The sequence below is a fragment of the Peromyscus eremicus genome, unplaced genomic scaffold (assembly GCF_949786415.1).
Source record: "Peromyscus eremicus unplaced genomic scaffold, PerEre_H2_v1 PerEre#2#unplaced_67, whole genome shotgun sequence".
Taxonomy (NCBI): Eukaryota; Metazoa; Chordata; class Mammalia; order Rodentia; family Cricetidae; genus Peromyscus; species Peromyscus eremicus.
This window is the reverse complement of record NW_026734308.1, coordinates 290,981-316,474: the sequence shown is the minus strand read 5'-3', so window position 1 is coordinate 316,474 and position 25,494 is coordinate 290,981. Positions and strand designations below refer to the sequence as shown.

The following is a 25,494-nucleotide window of genomic DNA, read 5'->3' as shown; positions in this document are numbered from 1 at the left end:
TCATATGAACCCACAGACTGGAGCAGCATGCATAGTGCCACACCAGTCTGCATCAATCCTCTGCTTATATGTTAGGGCCACAGATTAGTAATTTTGTGGTCTTCCTGGATGTATGATAATGTGGGTCTCTGCTTGTGCCTTCTCTTGTGCTGTTTTCCTTCTATTGGTTTGTCTTGTCCAACTTAGAGGAGATAATATTATTTCATCATATTGTACTTTATTTTGTTATATTTATTAAAAATAAATGAATGAAAACCTACCCACTAGAGTAAAGGTTAACAACTGAACTGTCATTTATACCTGCTGGTAGAGGGAAAATCCATTGTCTCCAATGAAGTGACACTGGATATATCAACCACTGCAGACAAAGTCTTCATGTGAAGGAGTAGTTGACCAACATGTACTAGACTCCACAGTTGTGTGTGTGTGTGTGTGTGTGTGTGTGTGTGTGTGTGTGTGTGTATGCTTTTATTTGGTTGCAGTTCAGTGGGTTTTTTGGTTATTGTTTTATTTTGTTTTCTTTCAGGAGGAATTTTGTTTTCTTTGGATTTTGTTTGGTTTTTCAGAAACAATTTAAGCTTGTGTGGATAAGGAGGAGGAGAAAATTTGGAAGAAATTGTGGGAGAGAAAGAATACATTCAAAATACATTTAAATTTAAAAATTCTTTTAAACAATAAAAATTTTTATAAGAGAAATAAAAATGAAAACAAAAAATTTACAGCTGTCAGTAACCTTCATCATCACCAGAGTCTACTTCTAAAAGGTACACAGTGGCTATAAGATTCTTTTCCTTTTAATTTAATTTAATTCTTCTTTTCATTCTTAACTAAATTTTTGAACTAATCTAAGGATGAGAAGTGTTTTCTCTGACAGACTGCATATGTTTTTTCTTGTTCAGTAAAAATTACAATTGATATTTTTATCTGTGATATATAAATGATGGTTATCTTTCACTGATAATTTCCAAACTACCTAAACTTTTGAGTTGCTAATCAAATTTGAATATATTTGTGCTTATATGCTTGGTGTCATTATTATGTGTCCATCAGTAGAGGGAGAAATTTTTAACTATATGAAAATAAAATACACAAATGAACTTAAAATTATTTCAATTAATGATCTTGTAAATCAATGTCTCTTTTAGTCAAGGTTGACCTCAATCCTACCATACAAACAAGGATAACCTAGATACCCAGGCACTCAGTGCTGTTCATGTGACTTCAGCACTTGTGCTCTCCCATGATTCACAGATTTCCTGTCTTCATTCCTCTTGTTGCCATCAAGGGGAGATGACATACATTTGGGCACAACAGTGGAATGAAGCTGCTTTACAAATTCCCCACTGACCACTGAGTTATCAGGTGTATCAAATGTGTTCCATAGACAAAATCAAAAACCCTATAGTACAAATGTGAGCAACCCCACCCTATCCCATGGTGGAGTAGGACAAAGAAGTTGTGGGTGATGGACAAGGAGGCTGGAGAGAAAATTCCAGATGCAGCTCAATAAAAGACATAGGGCATAATCTCACTTTTATTGACTCTTCATTGACCTACCACTGACATGGGTATACTGAAGAATGTGAGGTGCTGCATGGGGTTAGTTTGTGAGAAACCTTGTGATTGAGGTAAGAATTTAATCTACCTGTTTCATGTCTTTGTAGCTCAGTAGCAGGAAGTTGTCACTTTCTCTCATGGACAGCCAGGCACGGGTGTGCTCAAACCATGATCCACATAACACTATGTGAAGGGAAGAGAAAAGTGTTGATTATGAAGAATGAAATGAGGTCTGCCTGATATTCTTCTCTTTTCTGCAAATGGCACACAGCTTTACTAAGAAAAATCAAACTGTGTTTCCAGTATACAACGTGACATTTAACACATAACACAGATAGTGACCTGATTAAATCAAGTTCATTAGTAAACTTATCATCTCACAGCTTTACCCCTGATGCCTCATAGAAACATCCTCCTGGTGGGCTACAATAATGGAGACATATTTTGAGAAAAGCAATCATATCAATACAGTAAGCCAGAGGGGTCTTTGCATGGCCATGCTTAGACTTTATATTACCATCATGTCTAAAGGTCTATCTTACCACTTTTGGAGGAAGATCCCCTCATCCTGGCATCTACCTCTAAGGTTCCACCACTTCTCAATAGTGACTCCTCAATACCCTAGCCTCCTAAACACAGACTACTAGAGACCTTCCAGGAATAGCATGCCACCTTCACTCCAAAGCTTCAATTACATTACCAGGGCTACTGTGATGTATTCTCAACAGTCACAGTGTCCTAACTGTTCTTGGTCTAGAGCTCTCTCTACATTTCTCAGATGCCATTGCACACTTGCATTTTTCATGATTATCTGAAGACCTAACTAAATCAAGTCAGAAGTGAAGTTAAGAGTTAAGCAAGGGTCAGAGCAGTAGGATGCATGAATTCAAGGAATCTAAGATTTGATTGAAAGCTGGGGTCAAATGATCTACAGAGAAGTAGTAGAGGGAAGTGAAATGCACAATACATGACAGAATTTTTTATTGAAAGCTGGGTGAAAATGATCTGCAGAGAAGTAGTAGAGGGAAAATAAATTGTACAATACATGACAGAATTAAGCCACTTAAAGAGATTGAAAGCTGGGCTCAGGTGATGTCTCAATGAAAAACATTTGCTTTGCATGTGTGAGGACCTGAGTTTGAATCCTCAGGAACCATTCAACAATGGTGATGCAGTAAATTTGTTACCCTAGTGCTCCTTCTATGACAGCCGGGACCAGCTAATCTGGCACACACAGTGATGAACAAGAAGAAAGAGACTCTGTCTCAAACAAGGTAGAAATTACGGCTCAACACCTGATGTTGTTGTTTGTCTTCCACACTCAAGCTTTGGCACAAGAATAGCCACATTTATACATTTGTAACCACACCAGCGTAAACACACATACCTATGCACATCCAAAGAAAACCTAAAAGCCAAGCCAAATGTGGCATACATCTGCAAGACTAAAACTCTGGAGGTCAAGACAAGAGAAGACCAGAGGTTCAATGTCTTTTTCTATTACATAGAAAATTTGTGGTCAACCTGGGATACAACAGATCCTGTCTGAAAACAAACAAAAAGGCAAAAGCATTTTAGGGATGGCACTAAGCATAAGCTAATGACATATATGTAGCTGATAATTAACAGTGGTTCTGCCTAGAAAGTCATTTTAAAAGATATGTGTTTATTTGGAGTTACAATATCTCAACAAGGCTGCCTCCATCTTGATATGTAGACAAGCGTGCTCTTGAACTATTGATTCATTTGAATCTGTCCCATGAATATTGTGATTGCAGGTTTGCACAATAGTAATCAGCCTGGATATTTATTATTTTGTTACCTTTTAACTGATGTGTATCAAGTGATGAGACCTAATGGACCTATCCAACAACAAACAACCACAAGATCTGAGTGTTAGTGGGGAGTAATTTTCAATTAGCAGATAAGTAAGTACCTGTCTCTTGGTCCTAGAAAAACAGAAAGATTCAAAGACAGAGTTGGGAAGAATGTCATTTTGTATGACATTGGGAAGAATGATTCTCATCAATACAACAACCAGTTGAGTGAAACCAAACGAATGAATCAAGGTTGTATGACAACATTAATAATCACAATTAATTGAATCGAAGGAAATAAGTCATCAAGTAGAGAGAAAGAGGTGGAGAAAGAGGACAGGGAGTAGAAAAGGGAGAGAGAGAGAGAGAGAGAGAATGTTATAAATGAACATTCAGAGAATATACAAGGCCCTAGAAACTTGTAGTTAATGAAATAATTTTTCAAAGATTTATTTTATTTTTTCTTTTTGTATATGTTTGTGTGTTTTCATATGAGTGTGAGTCTGTGTGTTTGTGTGTGCAGAGATGGAGGAGTGTCAGTTTCCCTGAAGTTGGAGTTATGGAAGATTGTGAGCCATTTGATGTGTGTACTGGGGAACAAACTCCCCTCCCCTAAAAAGCACCAAGTTCTTTTGAGCACCAAAGCATCTCTCCAGTGCCTAATGACATAATTTTCAAAAGTAAGTTATGAAAACAACTTTATTGCACAAGGAAGAGTAGAAATTAGCACAAGTGATCTACACAATTACTAAATAGTAAATGAAGTAAATAGAGATACAAAAGAGAATGGTGTCATTTTGAAATAATAATGGGTAAAAAAGTGCTTATCATATAAACCTGAAGACCAAACTATCTCTGTAACCCACATAAATCAGAAGTAGACAACTGACTCCACAAAGTTGTTCTCAGCTTCTTACCAATGTTCTGTGAGATGTGTGTACCCACACAGACAATCACACACACACACACACACACACACACACACTCACACACCAGATTACAATAAATGAGATATTTTTAAAGGAAAAAAATCACAGTGTGAAGGCAAGTTGCAGGACTTGGGAAAAGCCAATAAGAACAAAGTTAATAATAAGAATATAGAATATATAGAATAAAGAATATAATAAGAAGATAGGAGTAGGAATTCCAAGATACCCCTCACTCTATGAAAAGAGGAAATCTAAAGTTTATAGGTATAGAAAATATATTTAATATCATTTCCTATAGTTAGGAATAGAGTGGTGGTGTTTAGTAGCTTTTAGTGTTAACTTTACACAACCTACAACCACCTTGGAAGAGAACGTTCCTGAGGAATAGTCTAGATTACATTGGCCTGTGGGCATGTCTTTCAAAGGTTGTGCAGATAGTACATTGATAATGTAGAAAGATGAAACACATTGTGGGAAGCATCGTTCCCTACTGGAGGGGCGCAGAAAAGCATAAGGAAAGAGAAGGCTAGCTGTGAGCAAGGAAGCATGGGTAAACATCTTTATTGTCTCTCTGCTCTTGACTGTGGACAGAGGACTGTAACTTCCTGCTGACCTTCTCATCAATCATAAACTAACCTGAGTTGTAAGCAACACAAATCCTTTTCTCTCTAAAATGCTTTTTGTTAGAACAGATGCCAATTGAGATGCAGGCAAAATTTCAAACACCACATAGACAAGACCAGAAAAGAACCTCCCCTCATAATATTATAATTAGATAAAGGAAGTACATTGAAATTCACAAGAGAGAAACACCAAGTCAAATGTAAGGGAAAGTCTGTCAGAATAACAGATTTTTTAACTCAGACTTTAAAATGCAGGAGGGACTGGAAAGCTATACTTCAAGTTATAAAAGACAACCAATGACAACTACCGTACTCATCCAAGCTGCTCGTCATAACTCAAGGAGAAATAAAATTTTACATGCAAAAATTATGCAAAATGTATTTATGCCCATCCACACAGCTTTACAAAATATATTTATGGGAGCCCTTCAGACTGAAGTGAAAAACAGATATGTCCATAAGACTGCAATACACACAAGATTGCTTTACCAGTCTCTAATATGGGACAGTACCAGTAAAGTACCAGTAAGCCATGAGCCACATGGCAACTTATAGATTAATAAAAATGGGTTAATTTAAGATATAACAACTGGATAACAAGAAGCCTGAGCCATTGGCCAAAAAGTTTAAATAATATAGTGTCTGTGTGTTTATTTGTGTCTAATAGGCTGCAGGTCCAGGCAGGACTAGAGACAATTCCAGCAACAAATGGCACACAACAGCTTGAGTTTCCACCTGAAACCTGAGAATATTTAATAAGCAATTCTAAACAAAGCTAAAAACAGCTTCCTGATTGTCTCTCTCAAATTAGCCACAGCCTGCTTGCTTGCGCTACTCTATGGCGGGTTTGTGGCGAGCAAGCTTGACCTATGCCACATTACACAGAGGTGTCTCCAAGCTGTGTACTATGCTCCATGGGGGATTTGGTCTTTGCTAGTACACACACACACAAACACACACACACACACACACACAGAGAGAGAGAGAGAGAGAGAGAGAGAGAGAGAGAGAGAGAGAGAGAGAGAGAGAGAGAGAGAGAGGTTTCTGGGTTATATGCTGCTTTCATAGAGGCATAGACCCACTGCCTCCCAGAGTCAGGCAGTTAACATAGTTCCTCAGAAGCTGGAGGTAAACATAGTTCCACCAAATTGGAAATCTGAGGAAAGTGGAGCCAGCAGCCACAGCTGCCCTTTCAGTCTTAGTAATGATTTAGTTTAAAGCAAGAGATTCACAATAAGAGAGATTCAGATTGGACAGTTTACAGTAGGTATGAAAGTATATGTAGACTTAGAAGAGAGACAAAAAGGAATATATACAGCTATAAAAAGAAATAGTTTTGAAAATAAAGTCTTTAAGAGAAAATAAAAGTAATATAAAAAATAAGCCACATTAAGATGGATATCACACAGAGAATCTAGATTGTGTCTTCTTTGGGGTTTTTAACTGCAGAAAGACATTTGATTGTAAAGACTGCTAAATTAAGCATTTATATATATTAAAGGTATCTTGACTTCAATATTTTGATCTAAGGATATGTTGCTTTGGAAAGGAAGCTCTGCTTTTGTTTCCACAGAAATCAAGGGGTTATGGATTTGTTCCAGATTAAGATACATCAGGTTTAACAAGCCAAGACCCCCTGAAACGTCTCTGATGACACCATGGCCCAGATGATCCAACATTCAGAATGGTGTCAAGGCAACTGGCTCACACAATACAGCCTCATGGACTACTCCATAATCTTAAAATTTTCTTTATGTTCTGATAAGAAATATAGCACTCTCACTCAGCAGGAAGTAGTATGAGAAGCTATGCACAAATTCCCAAATATACCAGGCTGGCTTTGGAGATGGAATTGGCTCACTCCTTCTCTAAACCCAAGCATATTTCTAAAAAAATGCTGAGAGATTATTCTGTCCCATATTAGAACCCTCTGGTGTGGGACAGACAAAAAACAATATTTTATATAAAGCAGGTTGATTATAAATGCAATCTCTTTCTAAAGAAAAAGAGGATAATATAGATAATGATAAGATGAAAGGGTAGATTAATGAACCTACTTTTAAAGAACAACAACTTGTTTAGAAATGTTTTACATTGCTATGGATTTTGGTTTATTGATACATGTTTAAACTTATTTTTGCTACACTGTTTATGTATTTCTACTCTTGTGGGAGGTATTATGTTTATGTAACTCATTTAAATTGTAGTGGATAATCAAGAAATACAGATTAATAATTAGTTTTCTGTGATATTCAAAAGTATAGCCATGTTAGTTAAGTTTTCTAGGTATACATAGATATATTTCAGATAGATAGGTAATCTTCAAACACTTCAAAGACCTACAGAATATGACATTTAAAATGTTTTACAAATTTAACCTTTCTGGACAGTCAGATATGTCTGCTCCTGGCAGCACTGGATTTACTTCAGAGAGGAGGATGGGCATTGAAGACACTCCATATGGAGTTTATCTTCTTCTTGGCAAAAATAGCCATTTGGGCAAGAAACTGTTCTTCCCTGGACTACTTGAAAAAATGTATCAACTGGACATGCAGGACCATTAGGAATGTGACCACTGAACTTTGCTTGGCAAAATGGTCCTTAAGGTACCTACTTCACAGAGGAAACTGCCAGACATTCTACAGGACACAGAGAGAAGTGACGGAGAGTCTCTAGGCCTGTGGGCTGAAGACAGATGCTCTAAATTTACATGACTGTCCAGGCTTCCAGCTGTCTCTGTATACTCTCACAAGACTCCTGAAAGTTGCTTGTGTCCTTCTCCTGTTTCTCAGTTAATATTATATCCTTCTGAGGTCTTTAGTATAGTTGAAGACTAGATATAAAATCCTTAGTCAGGATAAAAGATAAGTTAGATATGAAACCTTAGATTCACAAATATATCATAGAATATCTTCTTTAATTTTGCCAAATACAAATAGACTGTATATTATAAATAGACTAGATATTGTAACTGTAATTCTTGCTTGATAATTGTTCCGTTATATGTAATTTTACTATGTTAAAGTTAAATCATTCCCTTTTGAAAAAAAGAAAAGGGGAAGTGCTGGGATGTTGTACATGTGTTGCTCTGATTGACTGATAAATAAAATGCTGATTGGCCAGTAGCCAGGCAAGAAGTACAGTATAGGCAGGATAAGCAGAGAAGAGAATTCTGGGAACAGGAAGGCTAAAAAAGGAGTCTCCAGCCACTTCCACCATGAGAAGCAAGATGTAAAGTATCGGTAAGCCACAAGCCACATGGCAACTTATAGATTAACAGAAATGGGTTAATTCAAGATATAAGAACTGGATAGCAAGAAGCCTAAGCCATTACACCAAACAGTTTAAATAATATAAGCATCTGCATATTTATGTGGGTCTAAGTGGCTGAGGGCCTGGGCGGGACTAGAGATAACTCCAGTAATACCAGTCAAATTGACACAACCTAGAATTATCTGAGAAAGTCTCAGTTAAGCTATTGTCCCTATCAGATTGTCCTGTGGCCAGGGGTTTGAGTTGTTGTCTTCATTGATGATTGATGTGTTAGGGCCCACAGCATACACAGCTGGTCCTGGGATGTATAAAGAATCTAACCTAGCCTGAAACACTGAATGAGTTAGCAAACAAACTAGTAAAATAGTTTCTGCTTCAGTTCTTTCTGGAGATACTGCCCTGACACTTTCCATAGATAGACTGTGACCTGAAAGTGGAAGCCAGATAAACACTTTCTTTCCCTACATTGTTTCTGACAAGAGCACTTTGTCATAGTAATTATAAAGCAAACTAGAACAACAGTTAAACAAGGAAACAGCTTGAGTCCCTTGACAAAATCATCAAAATGACAGTAATCAATAGGGACCTTTCACTAGTAACTGAATATTAATGTCAATTCCCAATTAAAAAACACAGGCTAGGAGATTGGAATAAAAAAGTAGGAAGTATATATTTGTTGTACTCTGTCATAAAAGAGAGATATAACCTTACAAAGAGGTGATGAAGAAAGGTGTTCAGGGCAAATGGAGCTAGAAAACAAACAAGTGTTGCTGATCTAATCTGACAAAATAGACTTGAAAGTAAATCTAGTGAAAAAATGATATTACTTCCTACTAATTAAGGAAACAGTTCATGGAGAGAACTGTACAATTCCACACACACGTGCATCCAGTTCTATACAGAAAATACTATTAGATGTACAGTCACAGACTATCACTAGGTGTCATAGTAGTTTCACTCGCAACAATTAACCCTTCATCCCATTAGAGAGTAGACAGAAATAAATCACAGATAAAATTGCCTTAAAAGATATCTATAGAATATTTTATCCAAACACTGCAGAGTACTTCTTGTTCTCAGCAGTCCATGGAACTTTCTCTAAAATAGATCGTATATCAGGACACAAAGAATATCTGAGCAAATATGAGGAAACTGAAATATTTCCTTATATTCTACCTGACAACAATGAGATAACTACATACAAACAGGAGAAATTCCAGAAGGTAAACAAACTCATGGACATCAAACAACTCACAACACAATTATGAATGATTTCTTGAAGAAATCTAGAGTAGAAAGTCTCCTGTAATAAAATGGAAATTAAAACCAATGTACTTTAATCTGTGAGACACAATGTAGACAGTCCTAAGAGAGATGTTTAAAGGTCAATGTTCCTAAACTAAGAAATTAAAGAGATGTCCAATTATTTAGTTAATTATTCACCTTAGGGCTGTAGAAAAGTAACAAATCAAACACCAAAATCATTAGCTGAAAAGAAAGCACTGACGTTAATGAAATTAGTGAAAGGAAAACAGCTCAACAACAAAACAAACCACAGAGTCATGAAGTAGATTTGGTTCTTTCACAATATAAACAATATTGACAAACTTTAGATAAACTAACCAAAGGAAGAATGAATGCCAAAGTTCATACAGTAAGACTTGAAAATGGAGTCATTATGACAAGCTCCAGTGAAATTCAGAAAATTATTAGAGTTTACCTTAAGAACATTCCACCAACCTGGAAAATCTAAAACATATGGATGAATTTCTGCATAGATTAAAAACTACCAAAATTAAGCTAAGATGATATTTTGAACAAGTAAACAAGTAGGAATGGGGAGAAGGCTGAGCAGTTAAAAGCATTCACTGTTCTTTTATAGAATAAGGACTCAGTTTCTACTACCCACATGATAACTCACAATGCCTTCTCCCAGCCTCTATGGTCACCAGACACATATGTAACAAACACAGACATACAAGAAAAATACTTCTACACATAAGATAATATGAACGTTAAAAATAGTCAGGACTGGCCCTGCCCCCACCTCTGGGGTGGAGGACAGCATAGAAAAGACCAGTGCTGAATAACTCAGCAACCACCCAGGCCCAGATTTAGGGCTTTGAGTTGGTTCACCCCCATATTTACCCTATCTATGATCAGGTGGAGAAAGTGGAAAGGGCCAGTCCTGCAGAAGCATAGCCACAGGATCTCCATGACTCTGAGCAACAGTAGGATATCTGAGAGACTAGGGGAGTCAGTATTGATGGTGTAGCAGAAGCCAGAGACCAACAGCTCATTGCAATAAACATTTGCAAGTAAAGCTGTCTGAGCAAGTAAAACATGTCTCTACATGACAAATCTCAGTTCCTGATGCCATTATGATGAACAAGTAGGTGATGGAGAGGTGGAAAAGATGGAGTAACAAAGTGGTACAAGTATGTTGGAATAGGGGACACAACAGTTTTGACTGTTATGAGAGAAGACTGCCACCGACAGAGGAGCATGTCATTGCCCAGAGGGATCGGCAAGATGGTTTGATTTTCGGTTTGTTTTTCTTTTTCTTTTTAAAATAAATGTATTTGTGTATTTATTTTACTTTCCAGCCACGATTTTCTGCTCTAACCTCTTCTCCCATTATCTCCCCTAGTGGAACTCCCCTCTATTCCCACCCTCCAAACCACTCTTCATCCATTTCTGTTTAGGAAAGGGCAGGTCTCCCATGAGTATCAACAAACCATCGCATATCAAGTTGCAGTAAGACTAAATACTTCCCCATGTATTAAAACTGGGCAAGGTGACCCAGTATGTGGAGTAGGGTCTGAAAAGCCAGTAAGAGAATTGGATATAGCCAGTGTTCCCACTGTTTAGAGTCCTACAAGAGCACCAATCTACAAAGTTATAACACATGTACAGAGGGCCTAGACCAGTACCACGTAGGCACCCTGGTTGGCATTTCAGACTCTGTGAGTCCCTATGATCCCAGGTTGACTCTGTGAGTATTCATGTTGTGTCCTTGACCCTTGTGGCTCCCACAATTCTTTCTCCCCCTCTTCTGCAGGATTCTCTGAACTCTACCTAATATTTGCTTGTGGATCTGCGTTTATTTCTATCAGTTGCTGGATGAAGTCTCTCTGATGACAATTGAGCTAGCACCAATCTGATCACAAGAGATGGACAGTTCAGACTACATATCTGCTATTGCTAGGAGTCTAAGGTGGAGTCTTCTTTGGAGATTCTTGGCAATGCCTTTTGCCAAGTTTTTATCTGACCCTGAAATGTACCCCTTTCCAGGAGTCTCTTTCAGAACTCTCCCCCTTCATCCCCTCTCTCAACCTGATTGCTCACGTTCCCATGCCCAACTGCCCTCAGTTCACTCACAAAATCTCTTCTATTTCCCTTTCACAGGGATGTCTGGGTGTCACTCCCCCCATGAATCCTCCTTGTTCCCTAGTCTCTCTGGGTCTGTGGATCATAACACTATTATTCTTTATTTTACAGCTAATATCCACATATGAGTGAGTACATACCATGATTGTCTTTCTCTGTTTGGGTTGCCTCACTCAGGCTGATTTTTTTTCTAGTTCCATCCATTTGTTTTCAAATTACCTAGTGTCCTTGTTTTAAGCAGCTGAGTATTGTTCCACATTTTCTTTATCCATTCCTTGGTTGAGAGATGTCTAGGTTTCCAGGTTCTGTCTACTACAAATAAAGTTGCTATGAACATAGTTGAGCAAATATCCATATTGTCTGATTGAACATTCTTGTTATTTGCCCAAGAGTGGTATAGTTTGGTCTTGGGGTAGGTTGATTCCCAGTTTTCTGAGAAACCTCCACATTGGTTTCCAAAGTGGCTGTACAAGTTTGCCCTCCCACCAGCAGTGGAGAAGTGTTCCTCTCACACTGCCTCCTCTCCAGCATGAGCTGTTACTTGTGGTTTTTTTTCTTAGCCATTCTGACTGATTAAGGTAGAATCTGAGAGTCATTTTAATTTGCATTTCCCTAATGACTGAGGATGATGAACATTTTGTTATTTTGTCTTTTTTTTTTCAGAGCTGAGGACCAAACCCAGGGCCTTGTGCTTGCTAGGCAAGTGCTCTACCACTGAGCTAAATCTCCAACCCCCATTTTGTTAAGTATTTCTTAGGCATTTTTGTTTTCTCTGTGGAAATTTCTCTATTTAAATCCATTTTTAATTTGGATTATTTAGTTTGTTGGTGTCTAGTTTTTTGAGTTCTTTATATAATTTGAATATTAACTCTAAGTCAAATGTGGAGTTGTTGAACTTTTTTCCAATCGATGGGGCTGCAAATTTGTCCATATTGATGCTGTTCTTTGCTTTACAGAAGATTTTTTATAAAGCAAAGATGCAGTTTATTAGTTGTTAATCTTAATGTCTGTGCTATCAGTGTTCTGTTTAGGAAGAGTTTTCTCCTGTGCTAATGCATTAAAGGCTGTTCCCCATTTTTCCTTTTATCAAATACAGTATATCTTAATTTATTTCAAGGTCTATGATCCACCTGGTCTTAAGTTTTGTGTGGGATGATAGCTATGGATCAGTTTGCATTCTTCTATGTGCCGACATCCAGTTAGACCAGCACCAATTTTTGAAGATGCTTTCTGTTTTCCTTTGTATAATTTTGGCTTCTTTGTTGAAGAGTGAGTGTCCATCAGTATGTAGATTTATGACTTGGTCTTTGGTTCAATTACTCTGTTCCACCTTTCTATTTTTAAGCCAATACTTTTCAGAACTATAGCTCTGTAGTAGAGCTTGAACTCAGGGATGGCTATTTCTCTGGGCATTCTTTTTATTGTACAGGATTGTTTTAGCTATCCTGGACTTTTTGTTTTTCCATATGAAACTGAGTATTGTTCTTTCAAGTTTTATAAACATTTGTGTTAGAATTTCTATGGGAATTATGTTGAATTTGTAGCTTGCTTATGGTAAGATGATCATTTTTACTATGTTTATCCTACAGATCCATGAATATGGGAGATCTTTCCCTTTTTTGATATCGTATTCAGTAAAGAACAATACTCAACTTTTAAAAAAAAATTCTTATTTTTTTTATTTTCTCTTAGGGGGAAGTTACAATGGTGGAGGGCAGGTTTGGAAGACCAGGGAAATGAGTGGGATTGGGGTAAATGATGGTAAACTCCCAAAGAATCAATGAAAAATTATGTTATACAACTACTCGGGCCTGAAACAAGCGATGAGTTTGCAGAAGTACTTAAAACAATCTCTAAATTAAAAAAAAAAAACAAAAACCATCAGGTCCAGATGAATTTTCTCAGACCCTCAGAAAACTTGACAAAAGCTTGTTGAACTGTTCCATAAATGCAGGAAAAGATGGCACAACATCAAAGTACTTTTATAAAGTATCATCTTGATACAAAAAGCAGACAAATATTCAACAAAAAATCCATCATGAACATAGATGTAAAACTTCTCAGCAAGATACTTTCTAACCAAAACTGAGAATATATCAAAGAGCAGTTAAATGGCTCAACAGGTAAGGTTATTTGCTGCCAAACCTGATGACCTAAATCCACATGATGAAAAGAAAAAAACACATTCCTGTAAGTTGGCCTCTACTCTCCACCTGCACACTTGATTTCAATTGTACCACACAATTGTGTGTGTGTGCATATATATGTGCATGTGTGTGTATATGTATGTATGTATATTTAAGTAACCATTCATCATAATCAAGTACAAATATCAATAAATATAAATTAAATAGCATAAATGGACTCAATAACAGGAAACACATTGGAATCTGTGTAGACACAGAAAAGGTTTTTTTATAAAGTTCACAATCTTCAGGACTAAAGTCCTGAAGAATTTTGAATAGAAGAAATATATTTCAATATAATATTTGCCTTATGTTAGGAAATATAGTTAATATTCCACTAAGTAGGGGGGAATCCAATGCATTTCCAGTAAAAGCTGGAAGAGCACAAGGATATATACTTCTTCCACTCTTTTTCAATGTAGTACCAAAGGCTATGTTAGAAGAAAAAGACAAAAAGAACAAACAAAAGGGATACAAATAAGAAAAGAAGTCAAAGTACCTTTATATTCAGATCACACAATTCTATCAATAAGAGAGCTGAGAGAGTTTACCAGGAAACACTTAGATCACATAAAGGCTTTTATACAAGTGACTGGGTATAAAATTATCATACAAACATCAACAGCTTTACTATGTACCAAAGACAAATAAACTGAGAACTAAACCATAGGAATAAGTCTGTTCACTATTGCCTCAAGAAAATACATTAGGATATATATAATCAAGGGTGATGCCTTGAAAAGTATGTCCCCTATAATTTTCAGGTGTTTGAGTATTTGTTTCCCTGTTGCTTGATGTTTTGGGAGGATTAGAAGTTGTGAATTTGCAGTAGGAAATATGTCACTAGGTAGGATTTAAGTTTTCAACAGAGTAGCACCATTACAAATGTTTTATGCTTCCTTTTTGTGGATTGAAATGTGGGATCTCAGGTGTTACTGGACTGCCATGCTTTTCCTTCTGGTGCCATGCTTCCTGCCATAGTGATGATGAACTCTCACCTCTGTAGAACAATAAGTTCCAAACAAACCTTTTCTTCAATAAGTGGTCTAGTTAATGATGTTTTATCACATCAATAGAAAAGTAATTAATGTACCAAATATTCAAAGTCCTCTTTAAGGGGAACTTCATCACAATGAAGACAGAAACTGATGTAGACAGTAGGCCATGGAAAATGTTCCCAGGGTCACAGACTAGAAGATTGGTGATATGTAAATGGCCCTCCTACCAATTGCAATGTCCAGATTTAACATAATCCCAACCATGAATTTAGTGTCACTCTACACAAAAATAAGAACAAATTTAAAATTTGTACAGAATTTTAGGAGGATGCTCACTCCTAAATGGAAAGGTATGCATTTCCCTTTAAGGCTTAGAGACCTTTGCAGAAGTGGGAGTGAGAAGAACATAGAATGTGGAAAGAGAAATAGAAGAGCTGGAAAATGCTGACCTGTGGGCATGACAGAGCAATTGCAGCATGATCTCAAAGCAAGTGAGGCTGCTTGCAATGGGCTTGCACAAGACAGGCCCATCAATGATGTATGATGGGTGGGGAAGGCACTCATGAGACACTACTTACTGCTCCCTGCTGAAGTCCTGGATACTGAAGAATTCTGGGTGATAAGAAGTCATTGTCTTCAGTTGTGTCCCACTGTTGTACCTACTAGGTTTCAAATGGTAGTACAAAACCCACAGCCCCACAGATGATCCTCATCATGATTAAACTAAATGGATCATAAATAAAGAGACATAAAGTTTTCAAAGAGAAATTTAGGGAACGAATTAGTACAGACAGGGTGATTAGAAAGGGTGAAGGGTTTCAATAATCAGCATGTAATTTATACAAGGTATAAAATTCCCAAAGAACAAGTTCAATTACAAATTCCTATGAAAGCACAGATAATCCAACCAATTTTCCAAAAGATACCCTGTTTCAAGCTATACTACAGCAATATAGTAATAAAAACAGCACTGCACTGATACAAAACAGACATGTAGATTAATCGAACAGAAAACCAAGATGTAAGTTCTGATAACTGTAGGCAACTGATTTTTTGACAAAACGTCAAACATATTCATTGGACTAAAGACAAAATCTTTAGTAAATGGTGCTTTGAAAATTGGATTACTATGTGTAGAAGAATTTATTTATATCTTAATCTCTCCTAGCACACACACACACACACACACACACACACACACACACACACACACACGCACACACGCACACACGCGCACACACACACACGTGCATTCACCCCATTTCCAAATGGATCAAGAACCTCAATAGAAGATCCAAAACTCTGAAAGTGGTAGAGAAAAAGATAGGAAGTCCTCTTTGAAATGGAATCATAGCTAAGGACTTTCTAAATAATACTCATCTCACTCAGAAAAATAAGTCAGATAAACAAATGGGACTTCATGAAATTAAAAGGCTTTTACCAAACAAAGGAAACCATTAATCATGTGAATATACAACATACAAAATGGAAGAAAATCTTTGTCAACTACATGCTCTCAGACAATATGTACCTAGTATCTATGAGGAAAACAATGCCTTGTGTGCATTTTTAATGTTTTAAATATTCAACATCATTAGCTGTCAGGAAAATACAAATAAAACTAATTAGAGAGTTCATCTTACCCCAAGTCAGAATGGCTATTGTCAAGAAAACAAATGATGCTAGAACAGTTGCACAGAGAAACACTATCTCAAAAAAAAAAAAAAAACAAACAAAGGAAAAAAGACATCAAATGACAACAAATGTTTGAAGTGTGGGGCAAAGAGAAAAAAAATCCAAATACAAGGGGGTGAGAAAGGAGGATGAGAGTGTTCAAAGAGAATATAAGACTACTGTTTTCCTAGTTAAAAATTTGTCATGGAATTTGGTATTGATGATGGAAAATTGAGTGTAGTATAAGTGATATTTAAAGTGGAACATTCAACGTGACTCTCAACAGCTTCTCTTTGAGTATCAAATCTAACTGTATTATATACAATTTATATTTATTAAGTTTATAAGCTTAGAGTCTCATTAATTTGGATTTATCTTATTTTTACTTATTTATAAGTTCTTTATAATAAAGCTTAGTTTTTAAAATTTTAAGAGGAAAATATGGGGAAAGAAAATGTTGGTGGGAGTGCAAACTGACACAATCCTTACTGAAATCACTGTGGAGTTTACTTTAAAAAAAGCTGAAAAGAGAACTTCCATATGACCCAGCTATAGATTCTGAGTTACATACTCAAACTGTTTAGGTATAGTCTACTATATACTTAGGTATGTACAACTGTACAGGTGTTTGAACATCTGTGTTCATTACAGCTCTACTCACAATAGCTAGGAAGCAAGTTCACCTTACATGCCATCAACTGAAAAGTAGAAAATGAAATTGTAATATGTATACACAATTAAATTTCATTCAGCTACAAAGATGAAATTCTCAGTAAAATAGATGGAACTGAAAAATATACTTAATGAGGTAACCCCAGCACAGATAGACAACCATTTCATGTTGTCTCTCATATGAGGATCCTTGACAAATTCTTAGTGTATTTAACTTGAAGTGCATGTTAAGTACAGGAAACTGGAAAGGGGCCATTAGAAGGGAAACATGAAAAAAGAGACCTTAAAGAAAGAGAAATTCCAGAATATCTCTGATATGAATGTGAAGGGAGGGAATATGAGACTGAGTGGGTTAAAGTAAAGATGGGGTGAGTGGATAAGGGATAAAATTACCCAAAACTGCTGGGAAGTGGTGGTGCATGCCTTTAATCCCAGCACTTGGAAGGTAGAGACAGTAGGATCTGTGTGAGTTTGAGGCCAGCCTTGGCTATAGAGTGAGTTCCAGGAAAGGCACAAAGCTACACAGAGAAACCCTATCTCAAAAAATAAACAAACAAATAATTAAATAATTAAATAAATAAATAAAAATTAACCAAAACCAAGAATATATGACAATGCCTTATGGAAACTCATCAGTTTGTAAGCTCATTAAAAACATTAACAAGGATAAGTCAAGGTACAAAACTGCTCCCAGAAGTCATAGGTTACTAAATGAAAATTCCACTGCTAGTGTTGGGATACCTCCCTAGGAGTAGTTTGTTGCCTAGAAAGGCCTGAGGAACCAAATAATATAGGCAATTGGCGCTTTTGTCAGTACCCCCTAAAACTAGTTGGTAAGACCCTATTTCTAAACACACCCTCATATTCTTATCATAGTACATAAAAAAGCACACTAGGAATGGGCTTCCTGCTCAATAGTTCTCATAGTACCAGAAAGTGTCATGCAGTCTGATAATAGGAGACTCTCATCAACAGTCATATTCAGCTGTGGACACTGTGATCTATACTTCAACCAGCCTTACAAGATATGCCCACTAGTGCAATAATGATAATTGTGGTATCAGGGTAACCAATCAATTTCTGATTGAGAAGAGTTCAAATGTGGTATAGTCAATGTGGTTGAATATCCATGATGGGGAGGGAATATATCCTAGTGTTGAAGCTTACTGTTTTCCTTCTGAATGGACTTGATGTGCACATCAAATTCTCTTCTAAATAGCTATGTTTCTCCTTATATATCACTACTGTCAGCTTGGTTAAAAAAAAGATTCTTCTTGCAGTGCAGTGGTAGATTTGGAGACTCAAAATCGACCAAAATGCTGAGAACAGGTATCTCTTTCAGTGCTCACCAAATGAGATAATCTAGAGCCCCCATGTAACATTAAGAAACATGGAGGAAGAAGGTATGGAAATGATATAAAAGCTTAATTATGTGGTAGAATGATGTGGGATATTGTCTTCCAGACATGACATGGCAATAGTACATTTTAACTCTTAGTATCCAGGATTACTGCACAAGACTGGGCCCTAAAATACTCTATCAAGGAGAGAAAAGGTGCTCACAAGTAACCACCCCTTTTCCATGGCTTTATGAGCAGCCAAGTGTAATTAGGTGGCAGGGCCCATGAGACGCCCTCCTTTCACGGTCTATAGGCAGTTAGTGGTTGCTGGTAGAGGTAAAGGTGTTTTCTTTTTTTCAGTATAGGTGCTACTTGTGAGGTACCCATGTTCCTATAAATGACTCCTTCCCTGTGTTTCAGTAAGAAACCCCAATGGACCTCACTGGGTCACAAACACCCACATGTAGAAAAGGGACATGGATGTAGAAAGCAGAGTTACTTGGGAAGAGGGAAAGGATCAGCAAAAGTGGGGACAGGAGAAGAGAGTTAGTGGGCCATTATTTTGATCAAAAATACCTGCACACATGTATTAAAATATTATCATGAAACTGGTTACTATATATAATTATTGTAACTCAATAAAAGTTAAACTATATACAAAGTGTTAAGAATTCATGCCTATGAAAATACTTTTGAGATAATAAAGAAAATAGGATTTACAATATTTGGTAAGATGCGTCTTAACAAAATGGTGGACAGTCAGGACAGTGTATGGGAAGCCAATAAAAAAAGACTAAGAGAATCCACAAATGAGTTATGTGGTAGGAAGACAAGGACATTTTTTATTTTTCTGTTGCTTTGACAAAATATCATGAACAATGGAAACTAAAGAAAGCAGAAAGAGATTAAGTTTGGCTTATTACTCAAGAGGGATAAGAATAAATGATGGGAGAAAAGAGGCAATGGCAATAAGCTTCAAGCAGGGCTATAGCAGCAGAAAGCTGAGAGGTCATCTCAACTACAAGCTGGAAGCAGAGACAAGGAACTGGAAGTGACTTAAGAACTTAACCTTTGATGTGGATTTAGGGGAATGCTCCTCCACTGCTAGTGGTAGTGCAAACTTGTACAGCCACTTTGGAAATCAATATGGACATTTCTCAGAAAACCATGCTACAATCCACTGCCCCATAGAGACGAGGTAACAAGGATGGCCTAAAGAGGATGGCGATGCACAATGTCCCTGGGAAGGGAAAATAGAAGAGATCTCTTTGTTGACTTGGGATGGGAACATGATAAATTAGTTTGGGGACATGGTTGGAATGGAAGAGAAATGAAAGAAACATCTTGATGGTGGGCATTTGGGGTGCGGTAGATACCTGGAAAAAGAAACTCCCATGAATCTACAAGGATGACTCAAGCTAAGACTATTAGCAACAGTGGATAGGTAGCCTGAATTGGCCATCTCCTGTAATCAGGTTGGTAACTACCACATTGTCATTTCAGAGCCTTCATCCAGTGACTAAAAGAACCACATAGAGAGCCCCACAGCCAAGCACTGGGCCTAGCTCAGGGAATCCTTTGAAGAGGCAGAGGAAGGATTGGATGAGCCAGGTGGGTCACGGTCACCACAAGGGTACCCACAGAAACAAATGACATGTACTCATAGGAACTCACAGACTTTGGACTGATATCTAAAGATCCTGCCTGGAACTGACCTAGGGCCTCTACATATGTATGACAGTTATGTAGCTTGATCTGCTTGTGAGACTCCTAGTGATGGAAGCAGGGCCCATTCCTATTTCTTTGACTGACTTTTAGGAACCTATTCCTCATAGTGGGTTGCCTTGTCCAGCCTTAATACAAGTAGCAGAGTTTAGCCCTACCTGAACTTGATACACCATGCTTTGTTGACACTCATGCTGAGGCCTGCACCTTTATGAACAGAAACAGAGGAGGAGTGGATTGAGGGGTGAGGTGGAAAAGATGGTGAAGAGAGCAAATTGGAGGAAAGGAGGGAGGGGAAACTGGTCAGGATAAAGAACAAATGAATAAATTTAATTAAAAAAGACTTTAAAACTTCTCAAAGTCGACACTCAGTGATGGACCTCCTGCAAGGTTGTGCTTCATAAATCTTCTGAAACAGTGCCATCAAGTGGGAAACAAGTGTTCAAATGTCAAGGTCTATTTGAGGCATTTCTTACTCTATACCACCAATTATAATACCTACCTTAGTACTAGAAAGACCAGTTAATCCAAATGCTGCCAGGATAATGTGTTATGTGTCAAGCTGTAGCTGTGCCCTGTTATTCAGTGGTGTGTGAAAACAGGAAGACTTCACAATTAGGTTCAAAATGGTGATGAGAGGTGGAAGCAACAATTGATTGAATATAGAGAGATAAGATGGAGCCAAGTGAAGTCTACAGAATATACTAAAGACTAGGGACATAACCGAGTTAGATAAAATACATAATCTTGTGGGTGTGAGCCCCAGCATTAAATTGAGGGAACATGGTAGTAGATGCTTTTAGTACTAGAACTCTAGAACTAGATGCAGGAGGAGCAGAGCTTCAACATTGTCCCTAGCTATAAAGAATTCAAGACCAACTGGAGCTATATCTCACCTTGTCATTAAAAATATCTCTGAGCCTCCCCCAAGTCCCATATTTAATATGACACTCACCATTTCCTTTGAGGAACCATTCAAAATAAGTTGTCATTGACTCTGGACTCCTAACAAATTTTGTCTTACTCCAGAAAAAATAACCAGACACAAGAACATCTCTGGGATTTCTGATCATATAGATCATCTTAAATAGAAAAACATGTACATGAAGGTCAACATAGTAATTCCAAACCTTTTAACTGGCACAATTTATATAAAATGTCAATCAAATCTCCATGAGGTTTCTAAAAACATTAATTATTTTGGTTTGGACAAAATATCCACATAAGTGCAAACTATCTATAGTCAGAATTCTCTTTTATAATTTTATTTAGTTTACAAACATGTAACAGCAAACTTACTCAGGTCACTAATTCTGTAAAAAACAAAACAACAATAACAAAAATACAAGACTGATTTTGTAGTTGTAAAGATCAGTGTCTTACAGTGTGAAACAGAATCCATCCACCTTGAAAGAACCTCTTATATACTCAGAGATGAATGCTAAATCTATCTGCAATATGAGAAACTAATTGTTTTCCATAACTTTAACTACCAAACATAACTTTCGAAACAATCATGGTGCAGAGCTCAAAGCCAGAGTGTCATTGCACAATAGCGAACACAAAGACCTACAGGCAACTCAGAAATGCAAAGAATTGGAGAAATAGACTTTCCCTGGAAAAAAAGCATAACAATTGGTTATGCAATTCGAAATGCTCAGCCCTGAAAATATACATACAAATAACATTTTACAGACTGAGCAGGTAGTATTTAAATATTGAGAAATATGTAGATACATATACAGATGTAAAAACAATTAATGAAAAAAGAGACTACAAATTTGAAAGAGAGAAAGGAGGAAAACTTGCAGGGAGGAAGGAGGAATGATGTATGTAATTATATTATAATCACAAACAATAAAAGAAACTCATAAAAAATAAATAATATTTTTAATAAAAGGAAATTTATATTTTGTGTCAATTGACTTTGTGACATTATTCTAGAATTCAACTCTTTAGGCCTCAACTTTCCCAGCTAAGTATATGTTAAATCTTGATAATGTACATGCATATAACTGAATGGTTACAAGTTCCTCATGATATTTTCAAGAGAGGAAATTTTTCTAAGTTTGTCTTTGTAGTTTAAGCATAAAATATTTTCAGGCTCCATGGTGCAGGGACTTCAAAAAAACTTTCTTACTAACAAGAAACTATGATAGTTCAGAACCTGGATATTTCTGATCCCTTCTAGAGATCCTCTATCAGTGATGTGGGGGATTCCTGTGGCTACTGATCTCAATGGACAGCTAGATACAGCAACACAGTGGGTACAGATGAGCCATGACTGCTGAACAATCTCCATGATTAGAGCACTGATGCCTGGTCAGGCTGCTACCCCTATGAGCAACAGTGTCTGGGGTGATTCACACACTGCTCATGGGATATATGTAGAATCAAGATTAGCTAATTGACTTTGATGACAGCAAAACAGTAATGTCCACTGTACACTAGAGTGTGCCCTCTGCTTGACCTGTATCTGTAGTTACTGAATGCTCTAGTTGATATTTCACTTTCTCTCATTTATCTGCCCAGGATCACTGAGTAGTACTTGACATTCTGGTACTCTGATGTAGTCTGAGGTGGAGACACATCTGCACCACTTAGTGCATGAGAATCTCATGTTTGTACCCACAACCTACACAATTGGAGTCCATTTCTGCCAGAGCCCCAGGGCCCATCAAGGTAGATGAAGTTCAAAGAGCATTTGGTCAAAGATTTCTCAACCACTGGACACTGACCTTGGCCTTTGAACTGAAGAAAGACTTGGGGAAAAGATGGAAGGGAAGGTGGGAGCTGATGAGGCGTGGTCCTTCCTTATTGATTAATTTTTGATATCCATTTTGAGTCTCCATCCAGGGTGAGCGGTCCCAGACAGGCACAGATTGGATCCAATTGGGATCCCCCTTGGTCTGAATCAAGCAGACAATATCAATCAGCCAGTTAGTTCCTGCAGAAGGAAAAGTAATGGTCACTCATTTCAATAGTGCTTATGAAAAAGCCTCAAGAAGAAAATTGTACACCTGTACAATTTACAGTGCAGCTGTTTCCAAGCGCACAGACCTGTAGTGTTCACAATGTCCACATGCTCTAAGTACAAAGTATATTCATCCAGCACATTGCCAATGCTTCACATGGAGAAACTGAGACTATACTCAATTAACTCCACTTGAACATTCCCTGAAGTCCTGGGCCATCATTATTCTACATTCTGGTGCTTTGAGTTCGACTTTCCCAGATACTTCACAGGGATGTAATTGTGGACTCTGTCCTTGAGTCTCGATCCTTTCTTTTAATGCAAAGCAATTGAGATGCATCCATGCTGCAGTATGTGTGTGAGTACTGCTTCTCTTTAGGTGAATAAATCCCCTTCTGTCCATTTACCACACACATTTGTATTTATGTTTACATGTTCACTTGTCCTTGGATATTTCTTTAGCTTTCTTCTCTGGGCCATTGTATGAATCTTCTTCATGCATTCCACCCACCACCCTTGGCTTTTCCATGTTCTTTCACTGTCAGTGTCAGCAACCCAAAACTTACCTATGTTTAGTGCTTCTGCCACCCAGCATACAACCCTCCCCAAAGCCCATGATGCTTCTTTTTTGGTTCCTTGAGTTTTGAGACTGTTTTCACTCCCTGGACAAGGTTCATGGTAATTCTTCTTCTCCCTGACATTGTCCTCTCCTCCACATATTCTTACATCCATTCCTTTATACCTTGGTGCTATTTTTTCTGTATATTTTTGTCATTTCTCCCTTCCACTCTCCTCCACTCAGAGACAGAACAATGCCAGAGTCTGCCTTAGAATCCACTGGCATTGTGCACATGGCTTAAATGACCCTCTGCCCACACAGACCGGGTCTTTCTCTGAGTGAAAATGCACTCACACACAGCAATCCATGCCCACAAAACATTTTAAACATCAGTTATATAGAGCACTCTACTTATTGCCCAAATTCATGAGGATCAAAGCTCTATTCTCACTCATACACTTCAGGATCATCCTCACTAACAGTCCTTACCTGATTTAGGGTAAGTCAGTATGACTGTGTCTTCATCTCTCATCACAAAGTTGTCACAAGTTTCTTTAATTATCTCTTTTTCAAACCCTACAGCAGGGAAAGGTATCCCTTCAAACCAAAGGTAGTATGACATGGCAAAGAGCTCTTTGTGGGTGCTGTTAGATTACACCTTTAACCACCTTTTCAGCTTCTAGCAAATGCTGAGACATAATATTTATGTGCAGGCAAAGAAATCATTAACACCCCACAGTTCATTATAAAAATAGCTACTGAGGGGAAGAAATAATGTAACAACTAGTTAAAGGTTGTTGTGTTAAGCAATTGTGAACTCATTCAGAGATCATTCTGCAGTATTTGTGAGCCTGAGTTCACGACCCCAAACAAGAAACTCAATAACAAGTACTAGGACATAGAAATGGGGCTAATTTAAAGTGTTTTCTAATATAATTCAGCTTTCAGAATGGTTTTAAATGTGCATAAAAGTTACAGAGATCATACAAAATGTTACCACATGCAATTCTTTTTTTTTTTAAAGTAGTGGTTGTTTATGAGAAACTCAATTCCTTAGCTGTGCTTTGTGACTCCCACCCTCACTCTTCCCATCCAATGCCTCACTCTCTTCCCATATTTATAATCTCTTCTTTAGTTTTCAGTTTATGCATATGTACATGTATATTATCACATGTACATATAACCTACTGAGTCCAATTAGTTCTGTTTGTATGTGAATGTATTCCATGCTGGGCACTTGTAATTGGAAAGCCTTATGGGATTTCCCTCTTAGGATATCTTGCCAGTCAAGTTATTTTTGTAGTTCACAGATAGCACACCTGGATAAGCGGAGTGATTGTTCTTCTCCCTTGGCAGCTTTTCAATTTATGAAAGCCACTTCTATGGAAGTTTAAAATACACATATTGATTTGACTCAGCAGCTTTTACAATCAAATGTCTTTCTGCTGTTAAAAATCTGAAAGACAACACAATCCAGAGTCTCTGTGTAATATCCATTTTTATGTGGTTTATTTTTTATATTACTTTTACTGTCTCTTTAAAGACTTCATTTTTAAAAACTATTTCTTTATATAACTGTCTATATTCCCTTTCCTCTCTCTTTGAAGCCTATACACGTTTTTGCACATAGTGTAAAAAATTTAGAGGTTTATTTAATCTGCATCTGATTTATTGTAAATATATTGCTTTAAATTGTAGAATTGTAAAATGACTAGGACTGAAATGGAAACTTTGGATGCTGGCTCTGCCCACCTAAGCTTCTCAACATAGCAGAACT

The 25,494-nt window shown here is 37.3% G+C and overlaps 1 protein-coding gene across 1 annotated transcript in view; it reads right to left on the bottom strand.

Moving 5' to 3' along the window:
• LOC131901271 (sulfotransferase 2A1-like) overlaps positions 1-24,339 on the bottom strand; it is a 44,268-nt gene extending 19,929 nt beyond the window's left edge. The window contains exons 1-4 of the mRNA XM_059252483.1: positions 24,207-24,339; positions 22,923-23,131; positions 21,140-21,266; positions 1,646-1,740 (exon numbers count right to left, since the gene is read on the bottom strand). Coding sequence (XP_059108466.1) covers positions 1,646-1,740; positions 21,140-21,266; positions 22,923-23,131; positions 24,207-24,339 — 564 coding nt within the window. The remainder of the gene's footprint in view (positions 1-1,645; positions 1,741-21,139; positions 21,267-22,922; positions 23,132-24,206) is intronic.
• Between the last annotated feature and the right edge of the window lie 1,155 nt (positions 24,340-25,494).